Source organism: Manduca sexta, chromosome 26 (assembly GCF_014839805.1).
Source record: "Manduca sexta isolate Smith_Timp_Sample1 chromosome 26, JHU_Msex_v1.0, whole genome shotgun sequence".
Lineage (NCBI taxonomy): Eukaryota > Metazoa > Arthropoda > Insecta > Lepidoptera > Sphingidae > Manduca > Manduca sexta.
In genome coordinates this window covers 20,108,370-20,132,275 of record NC_051140.1, presented here as the reverse complement: position 1 = coordinate 20,132,275, position 23,906 = coordinate 20,108,370, and the positions used below count along the sequence as shown (strand labels likewise).

At 34.2% G+C, this 23,906-nt stretch overlaps 1 protein-coding gene across 1 annotated transcript in view; it reads left to right on the top strand.

The window, feature by feature from the left end:
* Positions 1 to 23,906, top strand: part of LOC115450589 (neuropeptide FF receptor 2) — a 73,147-nt gene that overhangs the window by 25,079 nt on the left and 24,162 nt on the right. Inside the window, exons 2-4 of the mRNA XM_030178645.2 lie at positions 4,458 to 4,600; positions 11,183 to 11,409; positions 16,959 to 17,061. Coding sequence (XP_030034505.1) covers positions 4,458 to 4,600; positions 11,183 to 11,409; positions 16,959 to 17,061 — 473 coding nt within the window. The remainder of the gene's footprint in view (positions 1 to 4,457; positions 4,601 to 11,182; positions 11,410 to 16,958; positions 17,062 to 23,906) is intronic.

Here is a 23,906-nt window from a genome sequence, read left to right as displayed (position 1 = left end):
CTTAGGGAAGCAAATTATTGAGATAAAAAGTTGTCTCCTTAATAATCGAAGACATGGTCTATTCCTGTGTCAAATTTCATCAAAATCCAACAACTGTTGTAATCAACTGTTACGTTTACTTAAATAAATATCCAAACATCAAAATTCCAAATATTTTCACAAATATTCTCTGTTATATTACTACGATTATGATAGTGTAGATGGGGATTTGGTGTGGACTCTACAGGGTCACGATACACTTCATGATCTTTACCATAGAGCGCTGAGTAAAATAATCCCGCCTTCCCTATGCTCTTGCGCCCATTCCAGAAATGAGGGTTAAATAAAAATATGTTTGAAGCAATAAAAGTTTTGTTATATTAGGATTTTTTCCGCATAAAGTTTACTTGCTCGTTTCGTTTGACATTATTAATGGTTGTCGTATCATCAATGACGCAGATAATTCCCTTAGGAGACCATGACGTCTTGTATGGCAAGTGAATGGAACGCCTTTACTGCACACTAATTGGATCATTCATGAGATCCATAGTTATAATATGACTAAACTAACATGTAGTACATATTTCACAGTATATGACTTTGATAAATTATATGTCTAGATAGAATGGCGTGCTATAATGACACTAAAACAAACAGGCCGGCTTTTATAAGCTAGTGTGTGTGACAATTACGTCATAGAAAAATTTATTCAATGAAATATGTCAACAGACTTATGCAGAAAGTAAGTATAAATAATATAAGTTACCGGTTATAGGTAAAACTATTAAAAGTTACTGTACACTTTAAAATACAAACCGAAATTTAAACAATTATACAGGTAGCATCAGATGTGAACGCAGTGACCGTTCGAAACGCATTGAGCGCGGGAAAGGGATGCAGAGGTGAATTGTTCACCTCATTTTTTTTCGATGCGTTTGAAGCTTTCAGTGTCTGTCTAGATATGTCCTTGCTTTATTAAAGTCGTATGATATAAATAAATGTGTATTCACATTATTCACGTCTACATTTATAAATGCGGAAAATATGTCTGTATGTCTGTTATGGTTTCACGATTGAACCACTACACCAATATCAATGAAATTTGTTATGGAGATAGTTTAAGTTATTTGAAAGGATGTTCGCTACCTTTTATTTCGGGAAAATATAAAGGCTGACATCTGTACCGGAAAACTTTTCACGCGCTGAAGGCACGAGTAAAAGCTAAGATATTTCTAATATGTATACGAAAATGAATGTGTCTGATACACTTCCATAAATAAGGCTTTGTCCTGAATTTAATGAAATTTAGTACTGAGTAAGGTTGAAACCCAAGAAAGGTATATATTTTGTATAAGCTGCGGGTGAAAGCTATTTTTAAACTATATTTTTTGTTAGTTTCTCGTTTCGCATTCAAATTCACTTACATTGAAATTTTGTTTTAATTGAAAAGCTTATGCTTTCTAAATATAGCAAACATTGTATTGGCATTGGTCGAGTGGCTGTAAGTCTTTGACTATATAATTGCGGATACCTGGATTCCATACCTGCGTCATGCATTAAATTAAAAAAAATATATATTATAACATCAGGCAAACATTCATTCATCAACATTATTATTTGGCTGTTTCTCAAGAGATACCGACGAGACGGTTTTTTTTAATGTAATATAGTATCAATATTTGCATTCAATATACCTTAAATACAGTTCTAGAAATTATATTTATTTTTCTTAATATAGCTGCAAATTTCTTGATCTTATGATTTCGAGAAGAAATCCTCAATTTCTTCATATAAAAACCATCGGCGTGTGAACTGACAATCTCAATATTTGATGTTCAGACTAGCGAAAACAAAAAATATCTTTTTGATGTTGTAAATGTGACAATTTTTGTTATGGTTAGATGTTTTTAAGGAGAATTTAATGTAGAATGGATAAGGGTAAACTGTATAGATAAACTAAGATCTGTATTGAATTAGTTTATAGGCTACATTTTACACAAAATTCAGTGGTGCTTTTGGACTAATATTACAAATTTTACTTATTGAAGTGGTTTAATTACTTATCAGACTTATATAGTCCACGTCTGAGATTACCATGGACCCGACCAGAAAGATTAAAAACCTCGCTGGGTCATGGTAAAATATGAAACTAATCTCTTGTCTTGACAACGTAAGTTTTCAGTTTTTGACAGCGTTCCAGGTTCAGCCTGTTTATCCGACACCAATAGGCCGGCATAATTGTGTCGACTGCCGAGGGCTAACCATCTGTCGTCAGTCGACATTCAATTAGACCCCATTCCACTTCCCATCAGGTACAGTGAAGTCACTAACGTCCCCGTATAAAAATAATATATCATATTTATGTCATTTTGAGATTACACAATATCGGAACCCAGCAGTGCTGACGGCGACATGATAGAAAAAGCGTACAGACAGATTCTGGCATTCTTATCATTTATTGAAAATATTATCTGTCTGGAAATATAATATTCGACAGGTATTTTCTAGTTGAACCAAAATAATAAAAGTTCTGAGGAGCTCAAACTTTATCAATACTAATACATTTTATAAGAAAGTATTAATATTTAAGTATATTCTATACAGGCCGTAACATTTCGTCAAAACAATATTTGCACGTACCCTATTTAACGAGAAGTTTATTGAATGTGGTGAAGTGGGTCTACCTATTTGAGGAGTCCGTACCGCATTTATACACGGACACCGTATAGGAACACTTTCACGGATGTCTGTCATTCCAACACATTCTAATCCTCCAAATATACCGAACGAACTATAGAATATAACCCAATTTTTATAGTTTCCAAAAAAAGCTAAATCTCCTAGGACGTCTTCAAATAAGCCGCGCGGATTGAATGTGAATTCGTATATCTATAAGAATTGCCACATCACAAATGGTTTAGTCTTATAGATCTCACCAGAAATGATAAATAATAATAAATAAATAAGAATCCGTTATTACCTTATTAACTAGTTACATCTATTATTATAAAGCACAGTAAAACATCAATCATTATAAAGGCAAATACAAATAATGATACGGAACTCTTGTGCTAGATTCACGCTTGCCTTATATCTCTAACACGTAATAGCTGCCTCTATTTTACAATCACTATCATAAAATCGACGGAAAACTTTTCGGCTTTTGATTCATCTTTGAGATTGACAGAGATCAAATACGGGTCCCGGAAGACCTTTTTTCCTATATTCTCTGCAAAAGTCAGAAATTCCTCGATTACTCCTCTAGAGGTAAAAACAGTGCGTGCGTCGTGGGACTTCCGTCAGGAACAAAGTAGGTATATATTATGCAATTACTTAAAATTATAAAATATTAGGAACGTACTTTTTTAAATGAGTATTTTGTATATTGAGTTTTCGTTTCTTAAAATCTTAGTAAAATAAATAGATAAGTAAATATAATCCAATGCTCCGTATTCGGCATTTAAAAAAAATATATAACAAGTCTCGTTGTCTACCAATTCCTTCCTTACTGTAGGCTTAAAATAATAGCTTTATACCCGTATCACGAACAATACTATGAGGACACACAGTGCGCCCGAATGCATAGTGTCGGCTTTGTTAATCTGACAGTGAACTGTAGCAAAGTTGTTTCTCTGTATTAGTCAATCACAGCGCCATTCTTCCTAAGGACTGCGATGTCATGTCGAAAGCACTAAATTTGACATTGATGGCTTATACATTTATGTGACGAGCAGCATTTACTCAGAAGTAGTAAAACACTTTCTAAAACACCTATCTCAAGTCGTGTTAAGGAACTTCGTTCAAAAATGTTTACAATGATCCTTTTCTACCAAGAGACAATTCATCCATTTACTTGGTTTACGTAGAAAATAAAAATGATGGTATTTTTTTCCACCATGTTGATGATTTGTTATTTAAATTCTAAACTCTTTGGTGTAATTGTAATGCGTACGCAGTACGAGTACAACTATCCCGTTAAGGTCCTGGATTCGAATCCCGGATCGGGCTAAAAATAATACTGACTGGCTTTTTCCATCTTAAAAAAAATACTCTGCTCCTGCGTACCTGGCTCATTTCTGTTGACATTGGCCGCAGTGTCCAAAATTCGGCTAGGAGGCATTCCTTCATTCAGTGTCATTATTTGCTTTATAAACCGTACGACTACGGTTTCCACTCACTAATATAAGATAATAACACAATAATATAAGATAGCATAAGGTGGCTTATATTGTATAATTTCGTTCTGAAACAAACATGGAGAGAAATGCATTAATTTATACATTTTGTAGTCTCAAAAATTCTAGACAAAATCACGGATACTTAAAAGAAATTTATCAAATGATATGTATATATTGTCTCATTCGTAAACCATTTTCAGATCTCTTGTACGTTATTTAAGTATAAATGCTAATAATTTTTTCCATTCATGTACAAAATCGATAACAAATTTCATTTCATATTTTCCATTATTGTTCCAGTGTCACAAACATATTCCTGGTGAACCTGTCGGCTGCTGATCTCCTGGTCACTGGAGTGTGCATGCCCATCCAACTCAGCAAGGCCATCACTCTCGTCTGGTTCTACGGTGAGACCGTGTGCAAGATAGTCAATTATATACAAGGTAACTTGATATGACATTTCAATATCTACCTCATTCGTATAAGGATGTTACACTCGCTGAGGACACTGAACTTAATGTTAAAGATTTTTTTGCTGGAAGACGAGATGCGAAAGCCGTAGCCTTCAAAACTGTTTGTAAAGAGTAGATATATTATATAGAAAGAGTCGTAAAGCACCACAAAAAAATGGTACATACCCCTGATAGTATACATTATATAGGTAGATATAGTATAATTTCGAACAACAAATGTCTTCGCAGTTGGTAAATTATGTCGGCGAGTCTTGCTAGTTATACACCGGCTTACCTTGACGTAATTGTTTACAAGTTATAATTGTAATTACCCACGACATAATATGGAGATAGAAAGAGAAATTCTGGGCATCTTCCCACGACTCCTTGTTAAAAGATTTGATATTTATATATAAATAATATAATTCTACTTTGATATTAATGTATACCAGCTTACCGACATTATTATTTGAAACAACACTTGAATTGAAATTAATTTTAATAGCCATTCAAAGTACTTGAGCACCGACGCTTAATAGACATGAAATTAATTAGATGGAAATAACCTAAATAATTAACGCTAAGGGAATCACGTTGAACTATTTGACCTAATGTATCCACTTTGGCGCAATGTCAACAGTGTTTTGGGATCAGTGACTTGTAATGAGTTCTCACTTGCTGTCTTATTAGTCTGGGTATTAGATTTCCCGCTCATCTTGTTATTGTTTGTGGCAAAATATCTAATTACAGTGCCGAGTATTTCTTTAGATTAAGAACAATGGTACAGTCTTTACTACCTACGTTTAATGCATTAACTTTTGTCATTATCTAGTTTTCGAACATTTTAATACAGTTACCTGATTACTTTTACTGTTGAACGTGCTTTCAAAATTACTAAATTAATCTACTTTAGTACTAAATAATAGGTGGCGCAAAAATAATTTGTAACAAATAGTAATTTTGTCACTAGACCGAATTGTGTCAAAGTGCCGGAGTAGTTATAAGTTGTTATAAGGGAAACGGGCAAGCGTGTCACCTACTGTTAAATAGTGTCTAATACTCTTATACCAGTGTACATTTTCTAATACTTGGGTTTATTGGTTTTGGAAAGGTTTTGGTTGTAATTAAAAGAAACGTTCTAGCTTCCGTACATCTTCCGTACATTTTATTTGCGTTTGTAGTGCGTCGTCAGCGCGGTAAAATACCCCGCATGCATAAACATTTAAATGTGGTCACCTTATTAGTACTTGAAGGCAGGTAACAAAAATTCAGCTCTTAAAAACCACGGTTGTCTACGGCCGTAGAATCAACACGAAAAAAACATTTAATACGAGTGTTAATGGCTATATTCGCGAGCAGTCGATCGTCCCAGTTCCGAGTAGACAAGGCCGATGTAGTTTACGACTTTGGACAAAGGCATTAGATTATACGAGCGCGGCCGTGACCGACCTCCATACCCACTTGTTGCTCTGTGAATTACGATTCCAGTTTATGCTCTCCTGGTGATTATGGTTCAAAGAGTTCATTTGTGTTTATGGTGAATTGGTTTAATCTCTTAATGTAGGTTATACTGGATCGTAGACTAGAAACCTTTAGATTGATTTACCAGATTGGTAACTTTTGTGTAGATTTTTCTAGAACAATTACTCCAGGTTTCCGGTCATTGTGCTTGTCATCATCCTGCTAATCATCTTACTGGTGGTAAAACTAACTAATAGTTTGGCAGCTGCAACGTGTATGGAAAAATGTGTTCTGTTTACTTCACGTTGGACTGAGATATGGGTTCGGAGAAAAAGGTTTCTTATTCAGATGCGGTCTTACTATCTTGGCCCATTTTTTTTATTACCTAACTAGGTAAACTAGCAAGCGGTCCGCCTGATGGTGAGCGGCACCAGCCGCCCATGAACTTATGTACTTAATGCGTGTTGTAAATAAATATTCTATTATATTCTACTACTTACATGAATATAACCATAATTTCCTTCTCAAAGAGGTTTTAATACGTATTTGAACTGTTCCGATATTTTTAGCGTGAAATACGATACTGGCTCATGAATATTAGAGAATATAATTAATGCTCTGGTTATAATGTTCTATTTATATAATTATAGTTATTTATGATTGCCTTGTTAGCTTAGCGACAGGGTTTGAGTTTGGCTGGGGGTTATATTTACTGGTAAGTAACAAAAATTTTTACTTTTAATAAATCTCTAACTAGTACAGGATTGGAGTCTGTGTATGACATTGTGGGTGAATCGTTCGTAATCCTTGGAACTATTGATTTAATTGTAAAGATATCAAACAATGAAAACAATAATATTTCTGTGCGCTCAATTATTTTATATAGAGGCACAAATTGACGCCACTGCACCTGACGGTAAGTAGAGTGGAGTCCAATAGAATGGCGACTGACGAGAGATGATTACCCCTCCGCAATCGACACAAGTATGCCGGCCTGTTGGAACCGGATATACACAGCCTGATCCCAGAACGCGACACACTTACGTGGGCCACTATGGCGCGTTTTAACACATTGTGTCACTAGCCGGGCGGATATAAAATAAATCCTACCACCAGCAAAAACATTTTTCCCCGGGGAACTGACTGCCTTGGCCATAAGATAATTAATTAAATTTTTTTAAGTAAGTTTATGAATTTTGAAAGTTTTTTTCTTATGTGGCGATACGGACACCCCTATCATATCTTGGGACGGAACACACCTGGCGAAAAGTGGGAACCGCAGTTGGACCTTTGCCTACCCTTTCGGAGATAAAGGCGTGATATATGTGTGTTTTTTAGTATTTATTCCTTCTTTTAGCCCGGGCAAATTTTTGTTTTGAATAAAAAAATGACCTAAATACCAGCTTCCTAGAGGCCTAAACTTACAGTAGATTCTACTATTTCTCCAGCTACATGAATATTTATATTATGCACGCAATTTGTAACCCAGTGGAAAACCACATGATGTAGTTTACCGTTAATTAGGCTTTGTAATTTTGAAATATCGACTCTAAATCCATGTGGCGTTCATGAAATATCTTTCCAAATTCCGCGCCGTCAAAGCAAACAAATAGCTCTCCCACGCAGTTGCCCGCGTCGTCTGCATGTCGTGTAGGCAGAATATTGACTGCGAAGCTTATACCTAACTGGACTGGTACATAGATTTATGTAACCGGCTAAGCCCAAATTTCTTTACAAATCTCTAGCTTAGTTTATCTAACTGGTAAGAGGAACAGTGATGTTGAATTCGGAAAATATAAAATTCTTTCTAGGTTTTTACTATTTAAAACGAATATATATAAGCTTATGTCGAACTTTGGAGGGATAGGCAAAGGTGTATTTAATGCCCCAATATTTAACTTATGCCATCTCATAATGTGGTAGCGAATAAGATACCTAAATGATATTTCCAATTTAAATAAATTGCTCACGCGGGATTCAAAGTTGAAACCTAAACCTTATAGTTCAACTCAAATGCTTTATCGGTAAACAACTGAAACGACTATACAATTCCAGATCGAATGGACAAGCTGCAATACGACCTTTGTATATTTACATGAAAATCTCATTTATTGGAGAAAGGGTAAAAACTTAAAACATAAAAAGGTTTTTAACCAATGCTTCCCACGATCACTTAAATTTAAGAAAAGGTTTTGTTATACATTAAGTAATTTTGGATTTGTAGACGAGCCTAGAGGCTGAATTGTCGACCATTTAATAGAAATGTCCTTCTAATGACCTTTTTAGGAGTCTGTGAATAAAGGTTGTCACTAAAAACGTATTACTAATCCTATACTAACTGTCTGTCTGACCTTAAAATTGCTCTGTGTTTGAAACAATTATAGGCAGTCCTGAAAATCTCATCAAATATTTTGGCAAATAGTTTTTAAAACCAGCACTTATCATACCTTTATCTCCGAGGGGGTATGCAGAAGTGCAATCAGGGCACCCACTTTTCGCCATGTGCGTTCCGTCTCATAGTGTGATAGGAACCGCCCCGATCCTCATATCAGGCAATAAATTCCAGACTAGAAGCTGATACTTAACAGAAAAACCCAAAAACACTGCCCGACCCTGGAATTGAAACCGGGACCTCAGAACAGTGTAGCACGCAACTATGCCACCGAGGAAGAATATTTTAGCAAATAGTTTTCTCCCACCCAGCTTTATATCACTCCAATAGTAAGGAATTCTCAGTCAAGCTGGAGAAAAGATATTGCTCAATTGTTACTAACGGCCACCTAGACGTCGTCAACCACTTCTAAAAAATGTTTCGGGCAAATTCCGAAATGTGTTTACCCTGGGAAACAAAATCAAGACCATTAAGTCTGCAAATCAAATTTAGTATGCTTTTACTAGACCCGAGAGGCTACGTAATGTTATAGTAGTGAGTTTAAATGTATTACTGATACAGTTACCATATGCGGGGTCTATCTTCAAATCTGGGGTTTCTTTAAAACCATGAGGGAAATTTGGGAGGACATAAACTTTGGGTGTATTATAAGGGAAAACAACTTATGGATAATTTTTTTACGTCCCCCGTCTAATTTTTATTTTGGCCAAAATGACTTTTTCTGAGACATTTTCCACTTAGTTTTGAAGGGATTTCAGAAGAGTCACCAGGCAACAGCGCCTCACAAATAAAAAGAGAACAAAAATTGAGGTAAGGAACCCAATGCGAGATTTCAACTCGCTGTTGTCGTTTTTTAGGTGTCACGTATTTGGAGCAATCAGGAGGTAATGGGCTGCTTTGGCCGTCACGTCTAGTCTCCGCCGCCCACCCGTTTGTCACTCCATTTAATTACAGATAGGGATCTTATTACTAAAGTCTTGATTTAAAACTATTTTTTGTTATATCTGCAGAAATAATGATTTTATTAGAAATATATAAATAATGTCTTGCCGCTGATTTCTCAATGCACGTTGGCTGCTATTATACAAACATAAAGTCATAGATATCCATGATCCTTGTTAAACTGCGGGGGTGCTGCAGATAGTATCTCGGGACTCATTTGCACGTTTGCCGTCTTAAGCTATAAGAAAATAGCACCACAGTGCACATCGATCTATGTGGGGGCACTCTTCCAAATAAAACATACTATAGTAATGTACAACAACTGTTTCCAAAGTGCACCTTTAGTTTGCTCTCTGAATCTAAACTTGGATTACAATAAAGAATGCTTTCTTCATTTTAAGTTCCACGAAAGGTTTCTTCGAAATCCTACGTTATAGGTTCAAACAACGAAACTTATCCGAATTTATTGTACATCTGTAAAGTTCAAGAGCAGCTGCAGAATTTAGTTTCGTCACGTGTTTAAAATTTAAATAGATCTTGAAGGTTACACTTTGACATTTTCTTATTTGTTTTAAAATTTAAGTGGCATTTGCAGTTAAAATCATTTATATTTTAATAAAGTGTCTAAGTGACGTTAATTTTTGCATGAGTAATTTTGATTTGTAAATTTAAGGGCGTTAATCCGACTGGTTTGAATTATTTAATTTAAATTGGACTAATTTAAATGTTATTTGTCTTATTGTTCCATTTACAATTAACATTTACAGCAAAAATATGCCAAATTTTTCTATTATGAAATTATTGGTATATTCAAGACTATTTGCAATTTTATATTATAAAATTGAAAAAAAATATTTAATATTAAAATTGTTGTTATTATAAAATTATTGTCACGTAATATGAAAGACAGCATAAAGACTTTGGGTACAATAAAGACTTATTGCCCGTCGCCTATTAGCTTAAATTATTAACAGTCCTGGAATAAAATACTAATTACCTTGAAATAAATCCACCTTTTTTTGAAGTTGATTAATAAATTATAAATCAAAAAATGACCAAACGATCACTTCTGGTAAACTGCACAACTGTCCATTAAGTGCAAAACCGCTTAAATTAAACTTCGTATTTACAAACTATTGCCTGAAACTAAACTGCGCTCATCAACCCGAGACTAAACCTTCATAATATCCAGTTACTGACTACTATATTCTCCAATTTAGAGAACTAAAATACAAACATAAATACCGACAATATTACCAAAATAAACTCGTGTATGAGAAAGGTTAATCAATTAGGACCTTTGTCTCAACGTGAAGCGACAGATTACTACGACCTTTCGAATGCTAATTGAGACTTTTGGAGACCACACGTCTCTGTCCTTATTTATTTCCTTTAAGGTCCATAACATATCGATGATATGGTATTTTGAGTAAATGGACGCTAGAGATCTCTTTACATCAGATTACATCTTAAATCTAACCTTTTTTAACATGTGAAAATCTATTTAAAGCTTTCTAAAAGTCTTATCGGTTTAAACTATTTTACAGTCCTTAACCCTGCCATGCTACGTTTTTTCTTTATTTTTATTTATTCGCTGTTATCATGCATAGATATTAGAAGAATAACAAGAACAGTAAGTTTAAATGGCGGTCTTAATTCTCAAGGTAATGTCTTTCAGACAACCATTAGGTATAAGAAAAAAAGAAAGAGTTATATCGAAGTTCGCGAGTTATGCAGCGCATGCAACCACAAATTCTAACCTACTTTTTCTCCCACAGGTGTAGCAGTAGCGGCGTCAGTGTTCACCATATCAGCCATGTCGGTGGACCGGTGGCTGTCCATATCCCCGGAGCCTCGTCTGCGACCCCCTGGCCGGCGGCAGGCGCTGCTCCTCCTGCTGTTGCTGTGGGGGGCAGCGATGCTCATCTTCATACCACTCTCCATAGTAGCGGGGGTGAGGAAGGAGTCAGTACCAGTTATTTCTAAAGGATTAAGGAATATTTCGGTATGTATCTTTTGAAATTTTAATTGAAATAGCCAGTCTTTATCGAGTTTTACAGAGTGGCGCAAATGTTATCACATATTTTTTACACTTATTACATGGTATTATAAAACGATTGGCTAAATATGAACAAAATTAAAATAAGTGAGTAATCGTAGGTTTAATTTTCGTTTTAATCATCACAAAGTTTGGCAGTGAATAATAACTTATACTTATAAAAGAAATTATCAGAAATATTGCGCGACCTATTCAGCTTTATATTTAAAGTAACGTACTGAGCATTCGAAAACTTTAAATTATGCATTTATACTAACATCTGATGAAAATTGTGGTACGAAAATATATTAACTATAATTATAATTTTATTGCATGTTTCGGGCGTATTTTATCTAGTACTAGCCGTGATTTCAATTACTGAGATAACATTTACGCCACTTTCCATATGAAAGTAACTCTGAGCTCGCAGATTTATCCACTTAAAAATCAATTTCAGGGATAAAAGAGCAAACCCTGGTATAATAAAATCCATTTTCAATTTCGTAAAATTAAATACAAGGATTTTTATGTCGAGAATAGACTTTCAAATCTAGTTGTAATAAGGAAAATTCGTCGATATAGGCCTTACCTTGTGTAGTGATTTTTTAATATTTGTTGGCTATATTTTGTATTTATAACTAGTTGTGTAACTGGTTCTATTTTAGTCTTATTCCTCAATATATAGGATCATTTTGACCATGCTTTAATAAATAAAATCATATACTTGTCTTTGATAAAATACTGCTTAACCATAAGTTATACGTAAAATAACAAGTGTATGTTTCGAAAAGAAATAAATATTATCAAAAAGTCATTTTGATTTTACTTGCTTTATTTCACTACTAATATGTGAAAAGAATTTGTTGGGAGACATCTTTATGTAAGAAATGTACTTGTATATACACCATATTCACACTAAACTACATAGGTAACTATCAGAAAACTAAAACCTGGATTTCTTGCAAAAATGCGTATCACTCATGGATGATTTTTGGCAGTGTTATAAAAGATAAAGACGATTATATGGTTTTTAGTTAGTAGCGGATGTAAAAATGGATGTAAAAATGGCTTTATATAAGTTGAGTGTAAAATACATGTCTCAAACCCAAACATACTCATGTAAGATTTGCGTTATCTTACAATCCTAATTTTGATGAATTGCTCGGCTCTATTGTTTATTGTGTCATGTTGGTAAACAGAAAATAAACGTCAAGTAGCTTTGTTTTGATTAATATCAAAGGATTGCAAAATATGCGTCATAACCTATTCCTATTACACACTTTAAAGTTCGGCAACACATAATATAATTTGGTGACTTAATTTTTACTCATGGTAGCACATAGGATGGATAGCCAGGCAGTTACTAATGTGACAAGTGTGACTATGCATTGTGTGCGCGGTCGTATGCTTGTGTATGGCACTGAGGTCTTGAGTTCGTGTCCCGTGTCGGACAAAATTATATTCGGTTTATATGCACAGTGTCAGCCTGGAGTCTGGAAATGTGCGCAGTCAATGGCAATGAGGCCCAACCCCTATTACTTGGAAACCTAGTTGGCAAAATGTAGGTGTTTTACACCTCTGCCTATCCCTGAAAAAAAAAGGCGTGATGCTATAGTTGTACATTAGGATAGTATCTACAATAGCTTTTCTATGACAGTGTAAAAATATATTATCCTGTATCACTAATGATTATTGGCGATGGCAATCAATCATGATAGATGAAGTCATTCTTGTGTGCTATAAATATATTTACGACCCTCGCGCATGTGGGTGGGCAGACAGTTTAGCCCAAATTTAACTGCCGCCTAGAAGGGACGTAATTGTTATATGATGACGCGGTGTGGGATGTATTGTTCGTTCGTTAATTACGTGCCTTTAATATTAACTGACTACAATAATACGGAGATTTATTTTGAAATGGGCACAGCAAAGTGGCCCCACTCCATCTGATGGTATGAAGAGTAGGGTCCAATAGTATCCACTGACGACAGTTGATTACCCCCCAAAAGTCGACACAATCATGCCGGCCTTTTGGAACCGGATATACACAGGCTGATCCTGGAACGTGAAACACGTGGGCCTCTATGAAGCGTTTCAACACCTTGTATCTGAGTGGATATAAAATATATCCTACCATCAGCAATTAAGATTATCAATTCGATGCGTATTTTTTAAAAAAATTATGACTCATAAATATTCGGCTTATGTTTGACGATTTTTTGTTTGATTTGCAAGCTTATGTAATTGATTAGCTTAGCGATTTAATTGAACCATGAGTCAACTTAAGTACGGATTAATTTAGCAATTTATCTTGCGTCTCTGCTTGTTCTTAACAAGATGATTGTTAAGCTTAAGAAATATATATTACAGTTAAAACCTGTTCTTAGTTACAACGCTTTTTACTAGTTAAGGTTAGTTTTCACTAAATGCCTTTGTTACAACCAGAATTAACTGCTGCTAAAAATGACTATCAGTGAAAATGAGTTCTAACTAGACAAAGTACGTTTTATAAAAGGTTCAATTAAAACTGTTCTCTCCCGAGGTCTAGTTCTATTATTATGTAAATGTTCCTTTATGTAAGATAATTATTATTGTTCAACGATAACCAACAACTTTTTATAAATATGTTAATAGACAATACCCATATTTTTAATCCCCAATAAGTTTCTTTTATACAATTAGTACTTGTTAATACAATAATAAAAGTATTAACAAATACTAGTGTATTAGCTTAAGGTCAAAGTTAGAACTAGTTTTCTCTAAAATTTTAATATAATATAAAACAGTAAATTCTAGTTATAGCTATGGTATTTTAGTTTTAACAAAGTAATTTAATCAAATCTAGTTTTAAATACAGAAAGTACGTTGTAACTGATAACGGGTTTTAACTGTAACATATATATATATTAAAAATCCTGTGAACTGTATAGGTAGCGTCGGCATTTACGTAATGTACCGAATAGTCCCCATTATTCCTAATCATTGTCCCTACAAAAGATCTAATGAATTTGAAATTACGTTCTAAAACCCCGCCTCGTATTTCAGAAGAAGAGAATTTGCTACCATTAAATTATTCTTTATGGCTTGATTGAAAAACTTTTAATTCTATAAATACCCGGTTATTATTCAGTTTATACTCAAATTGTACAAAGTTCGGAAATAATGTCTTATTTATTTGTGTTAACCGTAGTTTAAATATACTACGAGTTTTTAATTACTAAAAATAAAAATTAGCTTTATCTGCTGCCATTATTGAACACATTTGCTAAAAAAATAACAAAAATACGAAGCCATAAAATGATCGCTAATAACAGATAATTATTGGACAAAAGTAACATAAATGATAATGGTTTTCTAGCGTCCATTCGTCAATTTATACACATTGATAGTGCATTGATTGATAGTTACTGCGTCTTATTGTCATTCATTAAATAATCGTCGCTTACACAGATTTAGTATTCATTGATGATCATAAATCGGACGTGTGGTCTACATAATATTTGTTAGCTTAGGTTATTTTTTACTTAAAGTGCACCTGATTAAAAGGAACTCGGGTAGAACTGCCAGCAAAAGCTAGTATGACATAAAAAAGAAATAGAAATATTTTACTCCACCTTAACTCAATAAGTATCAAATATCCTCAAGGTTTGCCTTATGAAAAAAATGTATAGCGGAACCAAGCAAACTTGTTATAAAAACGTAGAGCCTTCATACGTGACGCGAGCGCGGAAAAGGAATGTATTTTATTATATTACGTAGATTCTGAGACTAATATACATATGCTAGGTAAAGTAATTACATCGCTTGCGGTATTTCCAGACTGTAGTCTCATGACAGGTTTAACGTTTCACAACGAACGACAACTGTTTAATATAAGTGATGTTTTTGAACCGGTGACGTCTCTTTTGCCCTTGATAGCTTATGAATTAAAATATGTCCCGAAAAGAACAAAATGTGTTTGTTTGTAAAGTATTTTTATCCTCCGAGTCTAGGGTTTAGTTATCTGAAGCGACTGTGTTTGGGTCAAAATATTAATTAATATTTATAATATATTTATAGGACACACAAATACTTTTTTCTTCACTTTAAAAGATAGTTCTGTACTATTTTCTCTACTATGTGCTTCGATCATATCGACAAACTAACATGCAGATACCCAGATACAGAGATATACATAGACACAGCCACACAGATATATACTTTAATCTTTAATTTTCCCCCGGGGGTTAAAGTGATAACAATTTTAACTTAACCCTGGGATCTTGTTAATTTTGCTTGGCGTTAGAATCCCGAGAGTATTTACGACGCGTGGCTTGTTGTAAGAACTAAATAAAAAAAATAAATAAAAATATCTTTATTCACTTTTTCACAAGTTTTCCTTATTAGCTAAAAGTGGTAATCTCCTTTTGAGCATAAAAATGCTTGTGCTAGGAGATTACGCACTTCTATTCTATTATGTAATTACTAAAGATATATATAATATGTTTGTGTGTGAGAACTAAGTTAATATCTAAAATAAATGTATTTGAAAAAGTATATAATATCGAACTTACATTTGAGTGGTGTAATCGAAGAAGAATATTGTATTTATTTAAAAAGTTGCGTCGTCTTCACCGTTTGTGATTCAGCGTGCCGCTTACAAGACAAAAGCTTCTATATAACATTATGTAACGAGCACGTCGTTACATAATGTTATATAAAAAAGATTACATTTCTCGTGTCAGATAATTCTCACCATTTTCAATCAAGGACGTGAGGAACTCTGATTCAATTTGGTAAAATTGAAAATCTATAATGGTTTCTCAAATTAAAGAGCGGATGAAGAAAAGGCAAATGAACGGACTGAATGAAAAATATATTTTTATGGCTTACGCTGGCGTGCAAATGATCGCATTTATGTGATTGCCATGTCTTAAAAACGTTAATATAAAAAGAATCGTGGACTCACCCCTTAAAAAAGGCAAGGGTATTTGGGTCTTTTGAAATCTTACCATACAAAACGCAACTGTTATATAACAAACATTCCTATTTATGCAGTAAACATTTGTATGCAGTATACAATATTATTATATGTTTAGAGCATGGCCCTACTTAAATGGTTAGAAACACCAAACGATGTCTTAATATTATAACCCTATAAACTATTATTAGTTTCCTGTAGATCTGTACACCATATTAAAATACGTAATATTATTCTTGAATATACGCTACATTTCAACATTATCTGTTATGATAGTTTGCCTGCTACTGCAATCGCGTGAAAAAGATTTCCCGGTATAAATATTTCTCCGTAATATAGGCTAATGTAACCCGCATCCTATTAGTGAAAAGTTTAAAAAAAAACGGTTTAGTATTTCCTTTGATTAGCGCGTTCAAAGAAACAAACTTCTTTATAATATAAGTGTAGATTGGAAATTATAGAACCTGAAGCCCTGTTAATCATCTCAGGGTTTCCAGTTCGTCTGGTCTGCTATACATTAAATAACAATGAGACGTGACATATTGTTTTCTTCTAGATAGAAACGAGAGATGTCCACTTCTGCGTGGAAGAGTGGCCTTCTCCAGACACGAGGAAGCAGTTCGGCATGTTTAGCTTCACCTTAGTCTACGCTATTCCTGGTGAGTGATGCCAATATATTACAAATAATAATTATGCATCGGTAGTAGAATCGTGTTACAACTACAATGCTGATCTCGGGTTCGGACCCTGGGTCGGGGAATATGATATTAGGTTCTTTTAACCTGTCCCAAAAATGTGCTCGATAAAGCGATAGGCTTGCTATTTATTCCAAGGGACGGTATACACTTAGAAAAAAATTACACAATTTGTGCCTCTGCCTATACCTTCAAAGATCATGTACTATATATTGTTTTGACTGCCCTCTGGTTATATATCAGTCTAAAGGCGCCAATACGTACATACGTTGGCGCATCACTGGCGTCACGGAATAATGAATAGTTACTGCACATAATAAAATATTAAATTAATGTTTGTATAGTGTAGTGTTGTATATTTTCATGAAGTATGATTAAACGTTACGAGTAGTTTTATCTACCATAATTTTAAATATGTACAACGTAGAAACGAGAAATGTTTATTTATCGTTTCTACGTAAGGTTTTAATGAACCGCAAAAGAGTTTTCTTTTTCGGTTTATTAAAATCTTTTCAAACCGCACTTGACCTTTAATAGCTTTTATTATTTTTTTTATTTACATTAAAGAGATTGTTTGTGGCATTTCAAAATCGGTTCTGTATAATAAGTCCAGTATTATATACCATCCCATATATATACTGCATTTAATGACTTATGTTTTAGTTATGCGTCATTCATTCTCGCACTGGTCCACCCACGTATTTTTCTCCTAGAATAAAAGCCTTGCTGAAATCGATACATTTTACGATGAAAAGCAGCTTACATGTTGCGTTAGGGCTTGATCTAGCAGTATCTCAATTTTATTTCTACGGCTTTTGCGTAATTAGGCAACAATTTTACGAGCTACCTGTGTAATTACTATGATAATAATATTGCCTCGGTGGCGCAGTTATTTTGCATGCGCGATACGGAAGCGCTCTGAGTTCCTGGGTTCGAATCCCGGGTTAGGCAATGTGATATTTGTTTTTTTTCTGCTCAGTATCAGCCCGGAGTCTGAAGATTGTGCTCGATATGGCGATAGGCTCGTTCCCTATCACATCATGGGACGTTTGCTCTGTTTCTCGCCTCTGCATTTCGGGAATAATTAATGCTTGATGTTTGTTTTGTTTTTGATTGTTTGATTAATGTGATGAAATAAGCTAGGAAGTATGATTTTCCGAGAATTGTATTATCAGGTAACGTAAGAAAGAAACCTATGTTATATATTTTTGTGTCCATATTTTCAATATTGGATACCGTTTGTTTTAAAAATTCAGTAGATCATGCAATTGAGCTGATTCGACACTCATATAATTGAATCAATCAATTAACGTCAACAAGCGTGATCAATCAATATAGTAATTACTCGATGTTAATCAGAATTGAGAGTAAAGCGAATTCGATATACAATGTTTTATCAGAGGGGATTGACTTCAGGACGGTCGAAAACTAAGCCATATATTTGCGCAAATATTTTCGTAAATACGCTTGAGAATTGTAAGCTTTAGCCCGATATAGTGGGTTATAGAGATGAAAAAAAAATACCAAAACCCCATCCAAATCCGACATGAGTGGTTTTTATAAAAATGGCGGATATGCATACTTCTTTTTTTGAAGTTGGTTAAAATGATACTTGTAAATCTTGATTTAAAGTTGTTTTGAAATAGATGTAAGTTTGTATATTAGCTGTAAACATATGAATTAATAAAAATACCAGAGTTCAGGCCATTTAATATGCTACAGCTACATATAAGAATAACAAACAACTACATATCGTTAGATATGAAGCCAATTGTTATCTATACTATTATATAAAGCTGAAGAGTTTGTTTGTTTGTTTGTTTGTTTGTTTGTTTGTTTGTTTGTTTGTTTGAACGCGCTAATCTCAGGAACTACCAGTCCAAATTGAAAAATTCTTTTTGCGTTGGATAGCCCTTTGTTCGTGGAGTGCTATAGGCTATATATCATCACGCTATACCCAATAGGAGCGGGGCAGTAATGGCTAATCTCAGGAACTACCGGTCCAAACTGAAAAATTCTTTTTGTGTTGGATAGCCCTTTGTTCGTGGAGTGCTATAGGCTATAAATCATCACGCTATGACCAATAGGAGCGGAGCAGTAATGACTAATCTCAGGAACTACCGGTTCGAAATGAAAAATTCTTTTTGTGTTGGATAGCTCTTTATTAGTGTAGTGCTATAGGCTATATATCATCACGCTATGACCAATAGGAGCGGAGCAGTAATGGCTAATCTCAGGAACTATCAGATCGAACTGAAAAAAATATTTTTGTGTTGGATAGCACTTTGTTCCTGGAGTGCTATAGGCTATATGTCATCACGCTATGACTAATAGGAGCGGAGCAGTAATGGCTAATCTCAGGAACTACCGTGTTTGAACTGAAAAATTTTTTTTGTGTTGGATAGCCCTTTGTTCCTGGAGTGCTATAGGCTATATATCATCACGCTATGACCAATCGGAGCGGAGCAGTAATGAAACATGTTGCAAAAACGGGGAAAAATTATTAGTTTTGAGAGCTTCCGTTGCGTTCGCTGCGTAAACGGTTAAAGTTATGCAACAATGATGTATGACGGGATTATTCCTCTTAAAAAGTTCTAAAAAATATATTATAAAACAAAGTCCCCTGCTGCATCTGTCTGCCTGAACGTGTTAAACTCAAAAACTACTCAACTTATTAAGATGAAATTTGGTATGGAGACAGTTTGAGAGGCTCCCGGGAAACTACTACTTTTATAACGGAAAACTTTAGCCTGAAAAACTTTATAACGCGGGCGGAGCCGCGGGCAAAAGCTAGTAATTAATAATTAATTTATTTGTATAACATTAACATCGCATTAGTATCCTAATTGTTAAGGTGTTATAAATGTGTGAATGAAATCAATAAATAAATTTATAATATGAAAAAAGCGGCGATAGCCTAGTTGGGTGTGGAACGGACTGCCAAGACGAATGTCCGCAGGTTCAAATACCCAGGACACACACCTCTGACTTTTCTAAAATCATGTGAGTATTCTTTGTGAATTTATCGTTTGCTTTAACGGTGAAGGAAAACATTGTGAGGAAACCTGCACATCTGAGAAGTTCTCTATAGGAATTTCGAAGGTGTGTGAAGTCTACCAATCCGCACTAGGCCAGCGTGGGGGAGTAACGCCTAGTCCCTCTCATCGATAGAGGAGGCCCGTGTTCAGCAGTAGGCAATTCTATAATACAGGGCTGATATTATTATTATAAATATAAAATATGATAAACTAAGGGTATAATAATAACGTTGAATTAGTTTTTGTAATAATCTCGATGGAATAATAGTGCCTTAACTTTTTTATCCACAGATCCTTCCCTGTTAAAGTCCATGCCCGGGATAAATAATGCCTTCCAGGAAGGAAAGGAAAACAAACTATAACATTCACGATTAATGTAGCTTTTGTATTGTTGAACGGACTTTCAAATTCGGATCAGTAGTTTCAGAGAATAACCCTTAGGTATTCAAAACTTCTAACATTACCTCTACATATAATAGGTATAAATTCGTCGTTCCGTAACATGAAGGAAACTATATTAAAATAATTATAGTCCTGGCATAATTTTCATCAAACACACAAAAATATACTTTTTTTTTTTATTATTTGAATGACGAGACGACCTTGCCGTTCGCCTGATGGAAAGCGATACGACCGCCCATAAATAGAAGAAACACCATCCAACACCTTGAATTACAAAGTATTGTTTGGTATTCCACTGTGCTCGCCATCCTGAGACATGAGATGTTAAGTCTTATTATGTCCAGTAGTTATACTGGCTACAATGTCCTTCAAACCGGAATACAACAGTGATTACACACTGCTGCTTAGTGACAGAAATACATTGCGGTGGTACCTACCCAGGCGGACTCTCACATATGAGAGACTTTTTACCAGTAAAACAAACCAAGTAAAGCCTATAAAGACCAACCATTTGGCAATACGATGAATAATTTTCTCATTGTTATACATAGAGACATACGCAGCATCAGGCCTTTTCACTTTTTTAAGGGTAGGTAGAGATGTAACCTACCCATATGTAGGTAACATATTTCCATACTCTGGGCTTCTACTAAGTAGAAAAAATGCAATATCACTTTTCTGGAGTGGGATTCAAACCCGAGACAGTGCGTTAATCGTATCACACACGTAATACAATGCCATTAAGGCAGTCAGTACCATTGTCATTCTTGTTAGAATTCAAAATGTTTCCTTTCTTATCGGAATAAAATATGGATGTGCTCGAACATCTTACATTATTTCACATACAAGACGTTTGCCAAAAATAATATTTTTCAACGTAGGAATTGTTCAATGTAATTTATATTCCTTAAAAGTAAGTTAGAACCTCTTGAATCAAAAAATTATAATAATAGTTAAAGAAAAACAATTCTAAGGCTTTCCGTTACTTGATACAAAAATATTTGGTTATAGGGAATAATTTTAGGATAAAAGTTTTCTTTTGTCTTAGAAAAAAATGTTATTATAAATTTTTCATCATTTATATTTTGGACTAGAACGAGTAAATCAACAGATGGTAAATGATCTTCGCTGATAAGCATATGTACGATGGCCACCATCCATTCAGTTACACACAGAGTTGTCTTTTATATCTTCGATTTTTTAATATACGTTTAGATCTTCTTTTCCTTAATTATTGATTGTCTAAATACTCATACATACATAGTTTTACGCCTCTATCCTATAGGGGTAGGCAGAGAGTGTGAATTGCCACTGCACGATTCAATTAAACTACTATCTTACCTTGGTGTCGTAAAACGTCGATTGTAGAATTTGTACTCAAACCCGAAAATTTATTCTGGATATTTGATGAAGTTATCGAGTAGGGTCGTTTGGAATCCTTCGGTCTCTAGGCGTCGTTACGTGCCAATTAACCGTCCGAAAAACATCCTTGTGTAATTAAAACTGATACATTCGAACCCTTACAATCCTGGTTATAAAGCTTGAACCGTGCATGTCCCTATAAGGTGTGTGATGAGGGTCATCGAACTAAGGTTTAGTTCCGATTATTTACGATTGGTTCAGCTCTGTTTTGAGCGAATTTTTTGTAATTTTTTTTCTTTCCTATAAGCTTGGAATACTAAGGAATACTCATGTGCTTTTCTGTACATAAGATTGCGTCCTTTGAGTAATGAGGCAGTACCGAGGCAATGATTTAAAGATATTGAGACTATTTCGATCACAAAACACCCCCTATAAAAAAAAAGACACCAGTTCCAGATTTTCTTGGGCTATATAATCCACTTATAAGTATATTACTTTACTTACTTCAATATCTTTTTCAAATTAGAAAAATATATTAGATTTATCTGAATGTAAAATTGGAGGTAATCTTCTAAATTCATACTTATGATTTTAAACCGTTTACAATAAAAGTGTAAGTAATAATTCGTATAAACGATATTTACTCACACAAAAATATATTTCTCTCGGATTAAAATTACGTTTCCAAACGTAATCAAAATGAAATAAAACCAATACTGTATTGACGTATTGACGATCCGTCGTACAATTCTACTGTTATTTTTCTACCGTTGCAATACAAAAGCCTTGTCAAGCTGTCGATATCCACAGCAATTTCGGTTGAAAAAGACTTTCCGAATTCAAAATAATGAACAGAAATATGAACCATTTGAGACCTTGGGTTTGAAAATAGTTAATTGGGTTTGGAAATATTACTTACTATTGGTAATTTAAACACTCAGGCCAAAAACGAATTGTACTGTATTGTGTAAAGAGATAGATACCTCTTTTACACTTACCCAACAAAATGGTGATGACGTCACCTTGTGATTCCTTTACCTTTTTATCCTTAATTTCATAAAAAAGGAAGATAAAAAGTTCATTCCAAAACAGAGTCGTTTCGAATATTTGTTTAAGAGTAGATTATAGTAATTTTATTTAACTAACATTTTCGGTAAAGCTTTGTTTTTCCTAACATTACTCATATTTAATTGTCACACACCCTTCTCAATAAAGTTAAAGGTTAATTTATTATAAGGCATTTATATAAATTAAGTACATTTAGATAACTTTTTACAACAATAAAACACTTTTATCTTGAATAATATATAAATTCAAATAGCGTCCTATCAAATATGTTATAATGGAAAATGAATAGATATTGTTAAGAACTGAAGCAATTTTTATTAAAATAAAGAGAAATATCACTGAGTATATATATACTTTCACATACATTACACAACCGAACAACCGGTACGACTGGTAATGAACAACTGTTCGCTGCTGAGTGACGACTGCCAGTGACAAAAATATTTATATCCAAACAATATAATATTATGAGCACTGGATTAAATGCTCTGTATTGCGAAATACGGGGACTTACGCTCCCAAAATACTCATGTCCCATACCCGATATAAATATTTGCGAATCACACACACATTAATCACTCTCATGAGCGGAACAAACATGGAGTGCATTACACCCTACGCGGCTTTACGAAGGCTCTTAAAATATATTGTGTTACCGGCATTCCGTATAATCTGGTTTACTATACAATGCTTAGGTAATGTGTAGACGTTTGAGACGGCCAGACAATGTATGAAATAGTATTTATTTTATACTTTCCTGGGTATGCTTTACAATACTGAACGCCCACGGCAATTTGCGTAAAAGGAGTTTTATGCCTAAAATATATTTATTTTTAGAGCACAGAGAGACACAGTTTTAGCCTAATCCAACCAAGTTTAGGATTTGTATTACATCAACTTTTAAATCGAAAGAGAAAATCAAATATGTCGTAAAACACT